Source organism: Macrotis lagotis, chromosome X (assembly GCF_037893015.1).
Source record: "Macrotis lagotis isolate mMagLag1 chromosome X, bilby.v1.9.chrom.fasta, whole genome shotgun sequence".
NCBI classification, from domain to species: domain Eukaryota; kingdom Metazoa; phylum Chordata; class Mammalia; order Peramelemorphia; family Peramelidae; genus Macrotis; species Macrotis lagotis.
The window spans coordinates 203,265,645-203,285,250 of record NC_133666.1 but is presented as its reverse complement, the minus strand read 5'-3'; the positions used below and the strand labels follow the sequence as shown (position 1 = coordinate 203,285,250).

At 31.3% G+C, this 19,606-nt stretch overlaps 1 protein-coding gene across 5 annotated transcripts in view; it reads right to left on the bottom strand.

The window, feature by feature from the left end:
* FER (FER tyrosine kinase) overlaps positions 1–19,606 on the bottom strand; it is a 325,332-nt gene that overhangs the window by 183,963 nt on the left and 121,763 nt on the right. For 4 of the 5 annotated variants that reach the window (XM_074201064.1, XM_074201066.1, XM_074201065.1 and 1 more), the window contains one exon: positions 12,023–12,226. The exons of the other annotated variant lie outside the window; for it this stretch is intronic. In XM_074201064.1, the coding sequence (XP_074057165.1) occupies positions 12,023–12,226 (204 nt within the window). The remainder of the gene's footprint in view (positions 1–12,022; positions 12,227–19,606) is intronic. 5 annotated transcript variants of the gene reach the window in all.

The window sequence follows — 19,606 nt, the reverse complement described above, 5'->3', positions numbered from 1 at the left end:
AGGAGAATATAGATAAAGGGGAAAAAAGAGAAAAATACAGAGGGAAGATAGCATGGAGGGAAATAAAGAGTTAGTAATTATAACTTTGAATGTGAATGGAATGAACTCTCCCTTAAAACATAAGCGAATAGCAGAGTGGATTAAAAAACCAGAATCCTAGAAGATGCTGCTTACAAGAAACTCATTTGAAGCAAAGAGATACATATAGAGTAAAGATAAAAGGTTGGAACACTATGTTTTGCTTCAGCTGTTATCAAATGAAAAAAGTGAAAAAGGCAGGGGTAGCAATCCTTGTCTCAGACAAAGCAGCAGCAAAAATAGTGTTAAAAGAGTTAAGGAAGGAAACTATATCCTCCTAAAAGGTATTATAGACAAGAAAGTAATTTCAATACTAAATATGTATGCAGCCAATGGTACAGCATATAAATTCTTAGAGGAGGAGAAGGAGTTACAGGAAGACATAGGCAGCAAAACTCTACTAGTGGGAACCTTAACCTCCCACTCTCAGATTTAGATAAATCTAAATATAAAGTAAACAAGAAGCAAATTAAGGAGGTAAATAGATTGTTAGAAAACATAGACATGATAGACCTAGATGTGATAGACCTATGGAGGAAATTGAATGGGGATAGAAAGGAATATACTTTCTTTTCTGCAGTACATGGCACTTACACAAAAAGTGACCATGTACTAGGGCATAAAAACCTAATGATCAATTGCAGAAAGGCAGAAATAGTGAATACATCTTTCTCATATCATAATGCAATAAAAATCACATGCAATATTGGGCCATGGAGATAGAGACCCTAAACTAATTGGAAACTTAAAAACCTGGTTTTTAAGGAATGAGTGAATCAAACAACAAATTACAGAAAGAATTCATTATTTTATCCTAGATAATAACAATATTGAAACAACATATAAAAACCTATGGGATACATCAAAGGCAGACGTCAGGGGATATATTGTATTTTTAAATGCTTATATGAATAAATTAGAGAAAGAAGAAGAAATCAATGAGCTAAATATGCAACTAAAAAATTAGAGAAAGAATTAACCCCCCAGTTAAATACGAAATTAGAAATTCTAAAAATTAAAGGAGAAATTAATAAAATCAAAAATAAGAAAACTATTGAACTAATAAAACCAAGCTAGATTTATGAACAAAAACAATAAAATTGATAAAAGAAAGAAAACAAATTACTAGTATCATAAATGAAAAAGGTAAGCTCATCACCAATGAGGAGGAAATTAAAGTAATAATTTGTAATTATTTTGCCTAACTCCATGCCAATAAATTTGATGATCTAAATGAAATGGATGAATATTTACAAAAATATAATTTACTCAGGTTAAATGAAGAGGAAAGTAAATACCTAAACAAAAAGTTGAACATTAGTGAAAAATAACTTAATAATATTCCATTAATTTAATTAGCACAGTACATTTATTGTGCATATATTTTTATCTCAACTTTTATTAAACAAATAATTTTCTAGCTAATGTTCACTTGTTTTTATCAGAATCAGGAACTACCTTCACTGATGCAAATGGATCTCCTCTTTGCATGATAGGTAAACTTGTGTTCTTTAGTATTTTAAATGAAATTTTTCCTTCTAACTTTTCCTTCTTGGCTTTCTTGGTAATTGCAGGAATTTCAATAATTTGTATGGATTTATTTTGTAGCCTGAAAATTCATTGAAAATATTGTTTCAAATACTATTTAGCTGACTAAGGTTTTCTAAATATAACACCATTCATCAACAAAAAACTATAATTTTGTCACTTCTTTATTTATGTTCATTTCAACAATTTCTTTTTATTCAATGTTATTAATATATGTAGCACTTCCAGAACTATATGAAAAAGAAGTTGAAGCAATATTCTTGTTTTTCCTGATCTTTTTGAAAAGTCCTCTAGTTTCCATATTATGATGATTCATCTTACAAAACTGAGGAAAGCTCCATTCATTCTTATGGTTACTAATGTTGAGAGACTTTAAAAACAGAAATTGATATTGTATTTTCTCAAAATTTTTCTGCCTCTACTGATATATTGAAATTTTTGTTTTATTATTAATATAGTAAACTATGTCTATAAATCCTAATAATTACCTAATTTTATCTTTTCTTGTTTTGTTTATACGTTTATTAATTCCATTTGTTAAATTAGAAATTTCAAAATTTCAAAATTTCATAAATCTCTGATTTTATAGATTTTCTACTTTAGTATTTCAACCTTTTAAAATCTATTGGTTTTCAATTTGTGTTATTGCATGTACACTTCATTTATTATTTTTCTTTTTTACTGTTAAATGTATTTCAAATTATAAATTTGCCCATATGTGCTGCTTGACTTCACTCCCCAAATTTTGATATGTGGTCTCACTATTATTATGAGTATCTTTAATGAAATTATCATTTCTGTAAACTGTTACCCACTCATTCTTTGGGATTATTGGTCTCCACTTGATTTTTGTCTCTTCGATGGCGATTTTTATTGAATAGAGTCAATAAAGGATGTGTTTAATATTTTTACTTTTTTGTATTTCTGTAAGGTTTTTATAACTAAATACATGGACAATTTTTGTAAAGGTGAAAAGGACAATGAAGGAAAAAATTTATTCCTATTTATCCTTTTTTTAAAAATCGCCAGAGCTCTATCATATGCAACTTTTCTAAAATTCTATTTAGGTCCTTAAAAGCTTATTTATTCATTTTTCTTAGATTATGAAGGTCTGAAAGAATTGAATGGTATTCTTCCCTCTCTTCATTAAAATTTCACTATTTTTTGCTTGTCACATATTTACCTTTTACTTGAAATGGTAAAGGACATATCATTCGCGGTCTATATCATACATAGTGAAATTAAGTCATTTTCCATAGTACCTTTGTACTCTTCCTGTTCTTTATTAATCAAGTCTATTTTGCCTTCTCTGAAACCAAGAAGCACTTACTTTTTTAAGTTCTGTAAAAGCATAACAAATTTTGTGTTACACTTCTATTTTAATTCTCATTGCTTTTATGTCTCAAGTGTGTTTTTGTGTCTTTTTGTAAAGAGTGAGAGGGAGGAGTGGCTAGGTAGTACAGTGGATAGAGCACAGGCTCTGGAGTCAGGAGTACCTGAGTTCAAATCTGGCCTCAGACACTTAATAATTACTTAACTGTGTGGCCTTAGGCAAGCCACTTAAACCCCATTGCCTTGCAAAAAACTAAAAAAAAAAAATGACAAGCATCTACAAAGAAAGCATCTTATACACTGAGGATCTACCAAAACTTTTGCCAGTAAATACAAGAGTGAAGCAATGATGCCCACTCTTCCCACTATTATTTAGCATAGTTCTGGAAAAGTGAACAACAGCAAGAAGACAAGAGAAAAAATTAAAGATGGGTGAAAAGGGAATAAAATTATCCTTTTTTGCTAACGATATGCTAATTTATTTGGAAAATCCAAAGGAATCAGCAAAGATACTAATTAAAACAGTGGTTTCAGCAAATACGCAGGCTATAAAATGCTCAAACATCTACAGTATTTCTAATATGATAACAAAACACAAGATATAATCATAGAAAAGCAAATCCCATTCTAAATAACTGCAAAAAACCCCAAAATATCTGATGACTAACCTACCAAAATACATAACCAACTACTAGTATATTACAAAGCTCTCCTTAAAGAAATTTTTAAAAATAGCTAAAATAAAATTTAATAATCATAGCTAGGACATGTCAATGTAATAAAATGAAAATACTATCAAATTTAATTTAAACTTTAATTTTGTACCAAATTCCAAGGCATAAAAATGATAGAATTCATTTGGAAAAATGAAAGAGCTAGACTATCAAGGAAAATCTTGAAAGAAGTCAAGACAAAAAGATACTAGTACTTCTAGACTTAAAACAATCAACAATCATCAAAACCATCTGGAATTGGATAGGTTAAAAAAACAGATCAAATAAGAGAGAATTAGAAACAACAGAACTCAATAAATCAATATCCAATAAAGTGGCAAATATAAATAACTAGGAAAAAGCTCCTTAATTGACAAAAACTACTATAAATAATGGAAAGCAGTCTGGCAGAAATCAAACTTAGACCAACACTTTATACCATATCACACAATACATTTTAAATGGATACAGAATCTTAATGTTAAAGATCATACTTATAAAAAAATTGAAAGAGATCATACACCTTTCCAGTTGTGGGTAGGATATGTAGTCTTACCTAAGTGATGGGGAAAAATTACAAAAGGTAAAATAAAACAATGCCCATCAATAGCAGAGTGGCTACACAAATCATGGAACATGAATTTAATAAAATATTACTGAGATACAAGCAATGATATGTGTAAGAATAGAAACAGAGTGGCTACACAAATCATGGAACATGAATTTAATAAAATATTACTGAGATACAAGCAATGATATGTGTAAGAATAGAAAAAATTATGGAAAGATCTTTATAAACTAATCTAGAGTGAAATAAGCAGTCAAGAAAACAATACATATAGCAATTATAACAACATATACAGAAATAATATTTAAAAAATTAATAAAATTAGAAAGATCAAGGGGGGACTAGAATGAGGACATATCTTTACAAACCCCTAATCTATCTGCAAATGTTTTTTGGACTTTTTCATTGAACTGATCCATTATGCTGATTATTTTTTTCCTGGAAAAAGTACCAATTCTTATTTGATATGGTTTTGTATGAGGGGATGGAGAGGAATACTTGAGAGGAATATGATGGGTAAGAAACAGATGAAATCAATAAAAATTTATTTAATGAATAATAACATGTTCCTATACTGTTTAAGGTAAATGTTTTAAAAGTTCATTAAAGCAAAAAACTGTGACACACTGTCAAAAATAACTGAAATTTGTTCATAAAGTTTTCAATAAAATATTTCATCCTAGACTTTAGTTGGCAGCACCCATAATGTATTAAATGAGATCATCTATGATTTTAATTATAATTGATGAGATCACAAATTAATTCATTGTTTCTCTATTAAACACAAATAATTTTATAATTCTAATTCTAATGACTGTTGTATAACAATAAAAAGCTATCCATATTTATGTGAATAATTTCATGTCAAATGAAAATTTCTATAAACTTTTAAAAATATGGAATATTAATTTTTTTCTTAAAACAATTAAATGATAGTAAATGGCATCAAACACAGTATTCAGTACTGGTTCATTTATGTTGCTGCCTATTTCACAGTCAAAATCATGAGCTAAGGAGTTAATAAAGAAATCAATCAATTAATAAATATTTATTAAGCACCTACCATTTGCCAGGCAGTAAGCTAAGCACTGGTGATACAAAAAGGGGCAAAAGACAACCCCTGTCCTTAAGGAGTTTGCAATTAAATGAATGAAACAACATACAAACAAATATGTACAAAACAAGCTAAATAGAGGATAAATAGGAAAAACATTAGAATTAAGACAGTTTGGAAAAGGCTTCTATAAAAGATGAAATTTTTTTGAGGAAAATTTTTTAAAGGAAGCCAAGGGAGATCAAGCAGGGGAAAGACAATATTCCAGGCATGGGAGACAAAAAAGAAAAAATGCTCTGGGCCAAGAGATAGATCAGAACCACAGGAGTCTGCATACATTTGGGAAGTAAGCTGTAAGAAAACAGGAAGGTAGGAGTAGGTTAGATTATGAAGGGTGTAGAATGCCAAATAGAGGATATTTTATCTGATCTTGGAGGTGACAGAGAGTCACTGGAATTTATTGGGTAGGAGTGATATGGTTGTACTTGACTTTAGGAAAATCATTTTGGTGGCTGAATAGAGAACAGTTTGAAAAGGGGAGAGAATGAAGCAGATGAACTCGCCAGCTCTGTGATAATGAGTGACTACAATAATAGTGGCAGTGGCAGAGAAGGAAAAGGGTATGTTTGAGAAATGTTGCAAAGATGAATAGTTCCATACAGGGTATTTCAAAAAGTATTAGCATAATTTTAATCTACTAAAGTCTAATCTCTTTAAGATAAAAACTACACTAAAACTTTTGGAACGCTATTATAGAACAATTAACTTCACAAAATGAAAATAAAAGTATAAACTATCTGACTCCAAATTACCTCAATCTTGACAGTCTCATCTTTTTTTTTTCCTCTATATGTTCTTTCTTGTCAATCTCATTTTAATGTTACTTCCACTGTTATTTCTATACAGATAATTAACAAATCTTTTATCTTCTGTCTCTATCTCTGCCCTGATTTCCACCTGCCTACACAAAATATCTTCATTTGTATGTCATGCAAAACTTCAAACTTAACTAAAGGCAGTTCAGTAGAACAGGGAATAAAGCAGTGGGCCTAGAGTCAAAATAACTTGGATTCAAGTTCAGTCTCAGACATTTACAAGGTATGTGACCCTGTCAAGTAACTTAATCTCTGCCAGCCTGTTTCCTCAACCATAAAATAAGGATAATAGCACCAGTTCATAGAGTTATTGTGAGGATCAAATAAGATAATAGTTGAACAGTGTCTGAAACATAGGATATAAATGCTTGCTCCCTTTCATTCTCTTCCCTTCAACTTTCCTAAAGTTGAACTTACCATCTTATTTCCAAAGATTGTCTTTTTCTCCCAAATTCTTTGTTTCTGAAAATCCCTCTCCTCCCTTGCTATCACCTATCTAACACAGTGTCATCCTGGATTATATCTCCATGCCATATCCTATCAGTTCTTCATAAAAACTACTGTTATCTGTCCTTTTACTATTCAAGCCATCAAACTAGTTCAGGTCCTTGTTACCTCTTATCTCAAATATTAAAATAGTTTCATGAACTAATCTTCCCACTTCTCATTTTATCTCTCCTTTCCACTACTTTCATAGTAATTTTTCTGATATCATTTTCTGTCAAAAAAAATCTTTAATACTTTCTCATGAATTACTGAAAAGAACAGAAAACTCCTTACTCAGGTATTCAAGGTCATCCACAATCTGGTTCCTATCTACTTTTCCAGCTCTGGCTCAATTTTTCACTTTGACAATTCTGGCCAAACTGAACTAAACCTCACATTGCCTTCTCCTCCTGTGATTCACAAGCCATTCCTTATAGAATAAATCAAAAGTACACTGATCTATATATGAAGTACGAATTCTTAAAACATCTCTACCTACTGAAAGCTTTCAAGGCCCAAACTTAAATGTTGAATTTTCTTGAAGTTTTCTCTTATTCCCCTAACCAGAGGTAATCTCTTCAATTTGAGTTCCCCTAACCACAGCATTAAAGTCATTTGTATTCAAGTACTAAAGCAGTAACCTTTAGAGTTCAAATCCTACCTTTGCTATTTACTGTCCAACAAAGGGAACTCACTTAACAATATATATTCCTCAACTCTAAGAGGATCACTACCATTTGCATAGTTATTTTGAAAACAATACTTAATAAACATTAGTCTTAGCTCCAGGAAAACAAGTACAGTGTTGCTTTTCAATCCTGTATTATCAGGCTGTCCCATAGTGATATAGGGAATCATTGCATAGGGAACATCATAATTGGAAAAAAATTTTGTAATCTTTTACACTGCTAAATTCTGTCTGATTTTATATATATATATATATATATATATATATATATATATATATATATACACATATATGTAGAAAAAATATCTGTATGTAAGAGAAATGTCTGTCTGGTTTAAAATATTATCTATTGATGCTTATCTGAAGGCTCTTTGGCTGAATGAACCCTGGTCAGAAGTGAATTGACTCCTATTGTTCAAAGTGGCTCCATTATTAGATGTAGATTAGCCAAGATGGGAGTCATCTCAGCTGGTTCCCCTTCCTCCAGCTTTCAGTTTCCAATCTTTACTGATGTTGGCCATGCTGTCATTGATGGGCCAAGCTTACATTGTCGTAATAGTCATCTTCCACAGAAAATTACTTGTTGGACTTAAAGGTCATACACTTTAGGACAAGAAAGACCAGCACGCAGCTTGCCTATTTAAGAATACCTGGAGCCAAGTACTAGGCCCATGGGGGGAACCATGGTCCCCTATGTCATGTGGCCAGACTGGCTTGAATCTAGGCCAACCCTTATGGCTAGTTCTCCTTTACCTCTCAGGCTTAACTCAGTGCTTCCCTTTCCCTTTTTCTCCTTCAGGCACCTATATGGATCCTTTGTTATTCAACCTGTCTCCAAGCAGTTTATAATCTCTCTAGGAGGAGAAAAATTATAATAATCTGTGAACTTGGCAGGCTTGTATAATAAATCTTGAGCTGTTTTAAAATTCCAGAGCTAAAAATGTGAATTCATCCACTTTCACTAACTCTCAATCTTAAATGCTGACACCAGTCTTCCAGCTACAATAGTACTTCATAACTGGAACTCACTTGAAAACTATTTAATAGAATTTAGCTAACTGAATATCTAACTTCCTAAAAAAAAAGTTTGTTTAATGGACTTTTAAATACCTGATAAGGCCAACTATAGAAGTAACAATATGAATAATTCGGTAATTTAAAAAAAAACTTTGAATTTCATGGCAATGCAAGATATATCTTCAGCAGACATCTTAACAAAATTTCAATGACAAAAGGGCAAACAATTCAAAATAAAATCTCAAACATAAATTTCCAAGAAGTTTCATTTTAAATAGGTTAACTCAATAATAGATATCTTAATAACAAAACAGAGTTATTAGAAAGAGGTTTGCTATAGTGGAAAGAGGTTGATTTGTAGTTGGGAGACAAACTTTGTAAATCTTTTGTTCTCATTGTAAAAGGAATCTTCCTCCTTCCTTCCACACCTGAGGGCCTGACCTTCAAACTGACTTGAATCCCATTGTTTTTTGGTGGGGCAGCCAGAGAACACAGGTCCTGGAAGACCACCCAAAAAAGTCAAAATCTCCAAAGAGGGACTTGGGTCATTCCCAGGTCACCACCCCCTCAAATGGATTCTGGGAGAGAATTTAAGGAGAAGGAGGGAGGGACTGGAGCCTTCTTACCTTCCAATCTCCAACTGAACCCTGGTCAACTGGCCTGACCAATTTAATCAGTAATCCAAGTAATCTTCTCTTTTAACTCCTAACTTTCCTATCACTTTCTTAATATGCTGTAATTTCCTTTAATAAATTTCTATTTTCTTTCCAAAAACCTGCATTCCTGAGTCTGAGTCTCGATTCTTCGTGGGGGCAGAACTGAAACCAAGAAATAAATCAGCAGCTACAGGAGAACCTGGCTTAGATGTCAGATATGGCTATTTAATATCAATGTGAGCTAAAGCAGGTCAGTTTCATCAGCTATAAAACAAGAAGGCTTAAAGAGAAGGGCTCTAAAATTCCTTTCAGAACCTGCTGGTGCAACCATTATTTGCATGTCTGTATTTCCCACCATATTAGTTCAAATAGTCACAGTGTTTGAATTTGCATTGGGCATACTGAGCAAGTAGCTAACTGAATAGCACCTAAGGTTAGTAAGATGATTACATTTTATCTCATTGATCCTCATAAAATTATTATTGTTATAATGTTATTATCATATATCATTATTCCCATTTTGTAGATGAGAAATGTGAGGCTAACAGAAGTAAGAAAACTTGTCCCAATATCATATACCTAAAATTCTAAGAGAATTTAAAATCAGACTTTCCTGACTTCATGTCCAGTATTCTTTCATTAAACCACTTATATATCTCAAACAATAACAGAGAAATTGTCATTATTGTTTTTTGTTTAATCTCAGACAAGCTTCAGTATAGACTTTTACAAGAAGCAATTTAGTGTTGAAGGGAATATGAGAAAACTGGGACACTAATGAATTGCTGATGAAGTTGTGAACTGATCCAATCATTCTGGAGAGCAACCAGGAACTATGTTCAAAGGGACATAAAACTGAAGACCCATCATTCCAGCAATAACACTTAAGTCTGTATCCCAAAAAGATCATTAAAAAAAAGGGAAAAGAACCCACAGGTACAAAAATATTTATAGCGGCAAAGAATTGGAAATTGAGAGAATGCCAATCAATTGGGGAATGGCTCAACATATTGTGCTATATGAAGGTGATGGAATTTCTGTAAGAAATCATGAATGGGCAGACTGCAGCAGAACCAGGCGAGATCACTGTACACTTCAACAGCAACATTATGTCATGATCAACTATGATAGATTTAGCTCCTCAGCAAAATAGTGTTCAAAGACAATTCTAAAAGACTTGTGATAGAAAATATTATCCATATCTAGAGAAAGTAGAGTCTAAATGTAGACCAAAGCATATCATTTTCATTTTTTGAATTTGTTGTATATTTTTTCTTTTTCATTATTTTTTCCTTTTTGTTCTGATTCTTCTTTCACAACATGACTAATGTGGAAAGATGTTTAACAAAGTTGTACATGTATAAACTAAATAAACTATCATGGGAAGGTGAAAGAAGGGAGAAAGGAGAAAATGTGAAACAAAATCTTACAAAAATGAAGGTTGAAAACTATCTTTATGTGTAATTAAAAAATATTTTTAAAAATTAAATTAATAAAAACAAAAAAAAATAAGCAGTTAGTATGCTTCATAGATTGTGGTTTGGGCTGCTAATACTCTCACGTCAATTTATTAATAATAAAAATCAAAAAAGTTTCAAAAAAACACTGCTAATGATATTGCTATGTCTATGAGAAAGGACATCACTGCTTTTAAATAAAATGCAGAACTTCTTGATCCTTTCTAAGCAAGAAAGGATGCAGATGTATTCTTATTAATCTGAAATACACAGCAGATTTATGATTGCAGACAGAAAATAACTATCCAAGTTCGGAGATATGAACAGAACACAAAGATTAATAACTGGGATTAAACAAAACTTGGCACCATATAGAATGACCTAAAAGACAACTTTCTACTTAAGCAGATCTATGATCAGCCTATGATTAATTAATTAGCTCAGTGCCTTTTATCAAAGAGCTATATAGAGTAAAGGACAAGGTTTGATTACCATATAGATCAGGTAGCTTCCTTCTATTCTAAAATAAGAACCAACATTATAACACCAACCAAGGGCTACTCATTTTTCATTCACACAAATTCACTTAATTCAGCACAAAACATATCTATTGTTTACTATGTGTAGAATACTATAACGGACTCTAGGAAAAAATTCAAAGATAAATGATATAACAAGTAAGAAAAAGACTATGGTATCATTATACCATTTAGGTCAAATCTCTTATGTGGTATAATGATGGTGAAATGAAAAAGAAAACTGGACAGACCAGAAGATGCCAGAATAAAAATTTACAGATAAATAACTTCTTTACCAAAACCTCGAAAGTATTAAGAAATGTACCACAAGAAGTTAACTAAATTCAAAGAGGAAAACTAAAAAAATTCAAGTAAAAGAAACTCAGGAAAGGAAAAGAAGAAAGCCATTAAAAGACCTCAGTATTTTCCCTCTATCATAAGGCATAAAGTTGAGGAGCTTTGAGATTAGGACTCAAGGCATGTGGGGGGCAGGGCACTGACATGGATGCTATCATTTCCTGACTGGCAGTCCTAACCTATACCTAAGGGTTGTGTAAGAGATGACAGTACTGTGCTTCAACTTAAAGAATCAAGATAAATTTGGAAATATTAACAGGTGACAGGGGGCAGGGTCCTCACCAGCCATGAGTAGCAGTCATCTCCTAAGCAAAGTATAATCAAAGATCTTTGATTCCCAAAAATAAAACTTAAGAAGTTAAAATTTCATGGGGATAGAAAATAGAAGAGTTTGAAGACATTGCATAATAAAATTCCTAACATAATTAAGAAATGTTGTTTCTATAGCATGGATATAAAATGTTTGTGAAACTGTAGAACATCATTTTTTAATTGCTATGAAAAAGAATTAAAATTACCTTAAAATGATTACTCTACATGGATGCCTGATATTTATTAAAACTCATTTGGGATTCAAATACTGCTTCCTGGGATTTATATAGGAGTTTATTAGAAACTGTCCATTACTGTATTCTTTCTTTATATTAAAGTAAACAAACTACAACATCAACATACATCAGCAAACTGTATGATAAAGTGTCTTCGTTGTCCATCTGAAAACACAGACAGGACATATTCACCAGGTTTTCCGTGACTCTCCCGAACCAAGAAGTCTCCTTGTTGCTTTAAGAGTTCCTGTGCTTCTATTCTGGGAATTGCACCATGGTACCAGTCCTGTTCTACCAATGGCTTGTCACTTGCTGGTATTACATCACAGAACTTGAATAAACATTAAAGAGAAAAATAAATTAGAAGAAATAATGTTGTAGTTTTTTAATTATAATAAGTAGCAACTCTGTATTTTCATTTATGGCCTAAAACTTCCCTGATTAATATGTCATAATTTTCAGATTGTGAATTATTCTTATCTATTCTTATCTAACCAAAATACTTAAGAGTTGTAAAGAATCTCAGAGGTCATCCACTCCAACCCTTCTCATTTTATAGATGAGGAAACTGAGTCCAAGGAAGGTTAAGTGACTGGCTCAAAATCACAGTCCTGTAGAAAGAAGTAGAACTGAGATCCAAACCCAGGTATTTTGACTCTAAATTCTGCACTCTTCCTACTATACAATGTTGCCTCCAGTTTTTTGTTGTTCGTTTGTTTGTTATTTTAGGTTTTTGCAAGGCAATGGGGTTAAGTGGCTTGCCCAAGGCCATACAGCTAGTTAATTATTAAGAGTCTGAGGACAGAGGATTTGAACTCAGGTACTCCTGACTCCAGGGCCTGTGCTCTATCCACTGAGACACCTAACCATCCCTTTGCCTCCAGTTTTAATAAGCATATACAAAAATAGTCAACTTAGGATTTTGGCAAGATAGTTAATAAGAAATTCTATACATTTAAATTTCTGGTAATTAAAAATCAAAATGTATTTGGAAAACTAATACCATTACAACTGATTTTGTTCAGTTGATATTATATATTACAAAATTAGATTCCTAATTTGTAAACACAAAAATTATGAAAAAGTATCAAAAGTATTTATCGTAATACAGATTTTATTTTTTTGGTAAATAAATTTGTATTAGTTATTTATACATAGTCAATTCATTTTATTGTATCTTTATCTTTATAGTCTAAGGTCAAGTTTTCTTGGCAAATGCAAAACTCAGGCTTTTATTTACTGCTTTAGATATGTCACTCCTATATCTTGTCATGATTGCACTCCCTTTTCCATCTCTATCAAGATTTCTTCTGTTGACAACTCTGTAATTTATTTGTATACAAAGTTACTTCATGAAAAACCTCAGTAATTCATATTAGGTAAACTTCAAAGATTGAAATCAATACCTGGAAGACGTGACCCCAACTAGTAAAAAGATACTAATTTATTAAGGTAGCCAAGAGTTGACACCATTTTCTTGACATAACCTTAATTTCTGGTAAAAGAAATCTTTCATCTTCTCCCATTAAATGAAGCAATTTTATATTTCCATATAGTTAATTAAAGTAATATGGTATAGTAGAGAACAAACCCTGAAGCCAGTAAGTCTAGGGTTCAAATTCTACCAATAACACATACTGTCTGTGTAATTCAAAGAAAGACACTTAACCTCTTGGAATTTCCTCATTCAAGAGTTTCCTATATATCAATGAAGTCACAGATTGATACACATAAATATATATATATATATATATATATATATATATATATATTATTTACATATACATATATGTGAAAAGCTTTTCAGTTCTAAGAAATACTCATATATATGTAACTAAATACAAATCACTTAATTGTTTCCCAAAACAACTCTCAAAGACTAAACTGAAGATTTGCAGTTTGCTTGAGTAAGGATTTATGACATTTGGAAGTTACTGACAAATGAAATGTCTCAGATTAAACATCTTGTTTCTCTTCATCACCTTCTATAATCCTTCCCCCATATACATTGTTTCCAAAAAAACATTTCAAGTGTGAATGAGACAGCTTAGAGTAACATTTTCAGGTCTTTAGTAGTTACATGTCTAATGCATAGAGAATAAAGCTCCATCAATTATAATATATAATTAATATAATTATATTAGCATATAATTAAATTATATAATACCTAATAAGTAAAAAGGTAGAGCTAATTTAAATTATCTTTGCTACTTTGGAGACTTTAAAATTTTGAAAATGTAATCTATAGGTCAAACTATGCCTAGAAGACAAGATGGTATAGCTGGAAGAACATTTGATTAGAAAACTTGTGTTCAAGACCCTGCTTTGAAATTTCTACTTAATCTTAGGCAAGTTATCTGGCCTCTTTGAAACTCAGTTTCCTCACCTTCAAAATAAGGATAACACCTACTGTCTCATAATTATTTTCTCATAAAATTCTTAATATAAAATTATGTAATGAAGGTAAAAATTCTTTTTAAACTTTACAGCATGGCTAAATATATAATCTGCATAGCACAGGAAGTTAGTTTAAACTGCCTACAATCTATACTTCTTTTAAAAAATTATTTTTTTCCTCAATTATATGTTAAAACAATTTTAACATTTGTTTTTTTTAAATTTTAAGTTCCAAATTCTCTTTCTCTCTTGAAAAGGTAAAAAAAGTAATTTGATATAGATTATATATTATACCATTTCTGATACCTAAAATCAATTAGGATGCTTTCCCCAAGGGATCAACATTTTCCATCTGAAATGAAAAGGGCAAGAAAACTTATATTGTTAGTTACAGCAATATTCATTATGGTATAGAAAATATACTTAAGACTATTATAATTTATGAACTCTTTGGTTCTTTACCTCTATATAAATTTTTTTAAATGAAGAATAGCTCAAGATTTTTTACAAAGTTCTAATATAATATTTATCTATTTGTCTTTTAATGCTAATGAGGTCATTAAAAAATATAAACCTAGTCACTGATAGACTTAATGGTTTGGGTTATTTCAACTGCAGAGAAAAGGCACATGGTTTTTAAAAGCCTAAGAACTATGCCTAATAAGGGCCCCATAGGAAACCTAAGTATTGTGCACTCTATCCTTTATAATATTTACTGAGAATATATATATATATATATATATATATATATATATACACACACACATATGTATGTATGTATGTATGTATGTATTTAGCTTGATATTGAGTATAACCTTGTCATTTTAACAGGAAAGAGTTCTAGAATACTGCTACTTATTTTAATTGGATTTATATCTCTCTAAACACTAAAGGATCAACTGAGCCTTTAATATTCCTCTCTAATTTGATTTTGTGGTTCATTGTATATTATAAGTCTTTCCAAGTGAAACAAATTATCCATCAAAACACCAATTTTTCTTTAAAAATAATGAAGAATTACAGGTCCCTTTCTTGTTAATGAGCAAAGAGGAACTGGTAATTGCTTTAATCACCTTCTTTTAAATGAATGGTATTTCTATATTTTTTTCCTTTAAACTAAATTCTTCAGTTTGATGAGAGACATAATATTAAATACAAAACCAACAACTTATTTTGCAAACATTTAACTAAAGTAATTTTAATAAATAAAATGCAACTGTTCAATCATTCCATCTATCTACTTCATGTTCATTTGTTTGTCTATTTATTCTCATTTACTTTTCCTTTTACACTTGTAGTTGGTGTTTATTCTGTTCTTTTGGTTGTCCTTTAAGCCCTTGGTTCATTTATATATTCTTCAAGTACATTTTAAAATGAAAAATATAAAAGACTTTCTATTCTAATATAACTTTTGATAAACACATTATTTTTTAAATGTATCCAAAGAATGTGTTTTTAAGGAACAACCAAATGTCGAGAAAAAGATGGGATCCTGAGAATTTTACAAATGGGAGTACAAAAAAATAAATTATTAATGGAATAACCTGTAAATGATATAAAGTTTAGAATTCTAAAGGGGTGAAGTTTCCAAAATGAATAAAATGGTACTTTTTCCCAAGTTTTAATTATGTCAAATCCCATTTTACAAATATTTTAAGAAATTAACTAAAATGAAAAGATTCTAAGCCTGGCCAGTGATTCATTATAATAGATTTTTTAGAATTTTATCAATAAAAAATTATTAAGACAAATAATTCAATGGATTTGGATTCAGAGGAAATTGGTTTGATTTCTGATTATTCTATATACTACCTGTGGCAACCCTAGTCAAGGCACTTAACCTCTCTTGGCCTCAGTTTCCTTACCTGTAAAATGAAGGGGTTTGGTCTACATGACCTCTAAGGTCCCTTCCAGCTCTAAATCTATGTTCCTATGAAAAATGTCACAAAAAAAAGAAATCAACATAAGCAGTAATGTTCTAGGCTCAGACATTTATTTGTCTTTGCCATTCTAATCAAATGTTAATAGGGTAGGGAAATGTAGTATGGTATAATGGAAAAAACACAGGTTTCTCTCAGAGGACTTGAGTTCATATCCTCATTCTGCTACTTACTAAATCTCTGTAATACTAGGCATGTCACCTCATCTATATCCTTATCTTTCTTTTTTAATTTTTTTAATTTTTATTTATGACTATGGGTTTATTTAGTAACTTGCCCAAGGTCACAGCTAGTCATTTATTAAGTGTCTGAGGCAGGATATGAACTCAGATCTCCTGACTCCAGGCCCGGTGCTCTATCATCTGTTCCACCTAGCTGGCACCTTGCCACCCCCTAACCTTATCTTTCAAATGGAAGGACAGGGAAGGCAAATCTAGGCCATTTCTAAGATCTCTTTGTGCTTTAAAATCTATGATCCCTCAATCTGTGAGATGATTGCACAGGATATTCTATACAAGAGTTGGACACACTGAATAAGCAATTTGACATAATAAATTGGTAGCAATATGACACCTCATAGTCATTTCAAAGTTTGTCTTAGACCAATACTTTTTTTTTATTTTTGCAAGGCAATGGGGTTAGATGACTTGCCCAAGCTCACACAACTAAGTAAGTATTAAGTGTCTGAGGCCCCATTTGAACTCAGGTCCTTTTGACTCCAGGGCTGGTGCTCTATTCACTCTGCCACACAGCTGCCCCAGATTGATAATTTAATCAGGCCTATTGCAAAATTTTCTTCTAGATCAAGGGCAATAATAAACTAATATATACAAAACAGGATGGTCAGGATGTTAAGAGGGTCCTAAATGATTGTTAAGAGATAAAGGAAATGGGGCTGTTTCATCACGATAAGGAAAGATTAGGAATTCCACTGCTAAGCTCAAATATTTAAAGTGCTTCTACCTGAAAAAGGACTGAGACTAATCTTTAAGTGCATAAACAGGACATAGGAAGGGATCTTGGGACATTCTAGTCCAAAACCCTCATTTAACAGATGAGGAAACTGAGGTCTAAAGAGGCCAAAAATTTGTCCAGGGTCACACAGATAATAAGCCAGAGCCCAGAAGTCTTACATCTTCTGTGTCCAGGATCTTCTGAACCCACAGTTCTTTCTACTGAACCAAATGGCAGAATAACAGATTTAGACATCTGATATGGAAGGATTTTCTCTCAGAATTCCTTAAACATAAAATTAGTGAGTTTTTCCCTTTGGGAATATTTTTGAACCAGGAAGTAAGTTTTATTAGATGACCTCAAATTTACTTCCAACTCTAAAATTCTTGCTTGCTATATATAGCAAATAAATTTTACTACAATCACTTGGGAACATATACCCTCTTTTTTTTATTAATTAGTTTCTGCTGACAGGGAATATTAAGGGGCCATCATCCCAAAAGGTTAGCTTTTTCCTAACTAAAGCCAAAGGAAGAAAAGTGTTAGGCATCCTGGGCTGAAGTTTGTGAGGATTTACACAAAGGAAAGAGTTCTACATTTATCCCTGACCAATTCAGATTTGCTTCTCTAGGATCATTCTGGAAATAGAATATTTGGCAATATTCACTTCAACAAAATACTATGTGCTGTGACGTTGGTTAGAATTGGATTTAAGATGTATAAGAAATATTATTCAGCATCCTCAGTTTAGAATGCTCTTAGAATGTCCACAAAGTACCCAAATGTTTATTATCACATACATAAGTTGGAAAAAATACACTTTGCTTTTGGGCCAAGTAGTTGACACTTTGCTAATATTATAGAAAAAGTCCTATTTTCACACTTAAAAAAAAGTTTTCTTCTACTAATCTTATCTTTTGGTTATTGTCTTACTGAAGCTAAGTCTCACAAGACAGTACAAAGCAGGCAGCTAAAGAGTCTGATACACCCAGGAAATAAATGGGAAGCTCAAATGGAGAACAACCAACTTTCTATGTGGGGGACTGGCTGAGTAAACGATGATGGGGTAAGGAAGGTGGGGTGAAGAGGAACACTATCCTAATAAATTCTGGTTAATCACTAAAATGTAATAAAGAAGAAAAATTCAGTCTTTATCACAGTTTACTCTAATAGAAAAAATAAGTACCTTTTTAAAGGACAAACTGCTAGAAAGCTAAAGTTTAGAAAGTAAAGATCCAATTTTATTTGTATGGAAAACAATTCAAATAAAATTCCCTATGTAATTCAAATAATAAAATTTCAAAGTTTACTTAATCATTTTTCATTCCTTATTTAGATCTAACAATATCAATTATTTCTTAGCATGTCATGAAATTATAAAATAGAAAAATATTACCTTATTTTTAAAAATAAAAGTCCCATAGAATGCTTAGGAATAATTTGAAGGATTGGTTAATCAGATATAAAGTGGTGCTAAAACTCTAAGAATGTGAAGGAAACTCCAGGTTGAAGAATAGGAATTTTGACTTATGAAGTCAAAATTGTATTCAAAGAAAAGGCAACCAATCAATTTGGGAAGGTGATGATATTATAAAACTAAATCATTTGGTTTAATAATTATATATATATATTTAAATAAGTTATGAAATCAAAATATCAAAAAAACTATGAGATTGAGTAGCAATATTCTACCCCCTCAAAAAAAACATAAAAATAAGAATAGGTAGTAGTTTTCAATACAGTAAAAATGAGAAAAGAAGGCAAACTATATAGCTATTAAGATCTTTCTAAGCAAAGTGTTCTCAGGTGCAGTTAGCAAAAAAAAATTAAATAATTTATTAGCAAAAATAATTAAACAATCTATTTATATTCCTATTGTCAATTAGCTGGGTTTTTTTAATTACTGTCGATCAGGTAGGTCACTATATAAAGCATTTATAAGTATAAGGAAATTAAAGTGAAGTTCTTCAGCTAAAGATTTATTATTATGTGCAACAGAAATATTAAATGAATTTTTTATTCATCTTTGCTGTCAAATATTCTTCTCATTGCAGATGTTACCCCCTCTTTTGGACTTTATCCATCATATAAAGATCATTTAGTATATGTGAAGCAAAATTCAAATGTGGTAAAATAATTTAATCTGGGAAATCTTATAAACTTGAAAAATAAAGGCAAGATAGAAAACTACTAGGCCAAGAACATAAATTACCTTAAGTTAGGCAACTTCACATTTCTTTTGTTGCCTGTCCTGCAGTACACTCTCTAGAGAAATATTTCCTTTACCTTTCAATTCTTGTCTACTACTTCTGGCTCCCAGCACATCTTCTGTTTTCCTGTGTCTTTTTTTTTTTTCTGACTTCTTTTCTTCCCTTATTCATCTATCTTTGTTCCTTAATCCTTAGCATTTTTCCTCCACC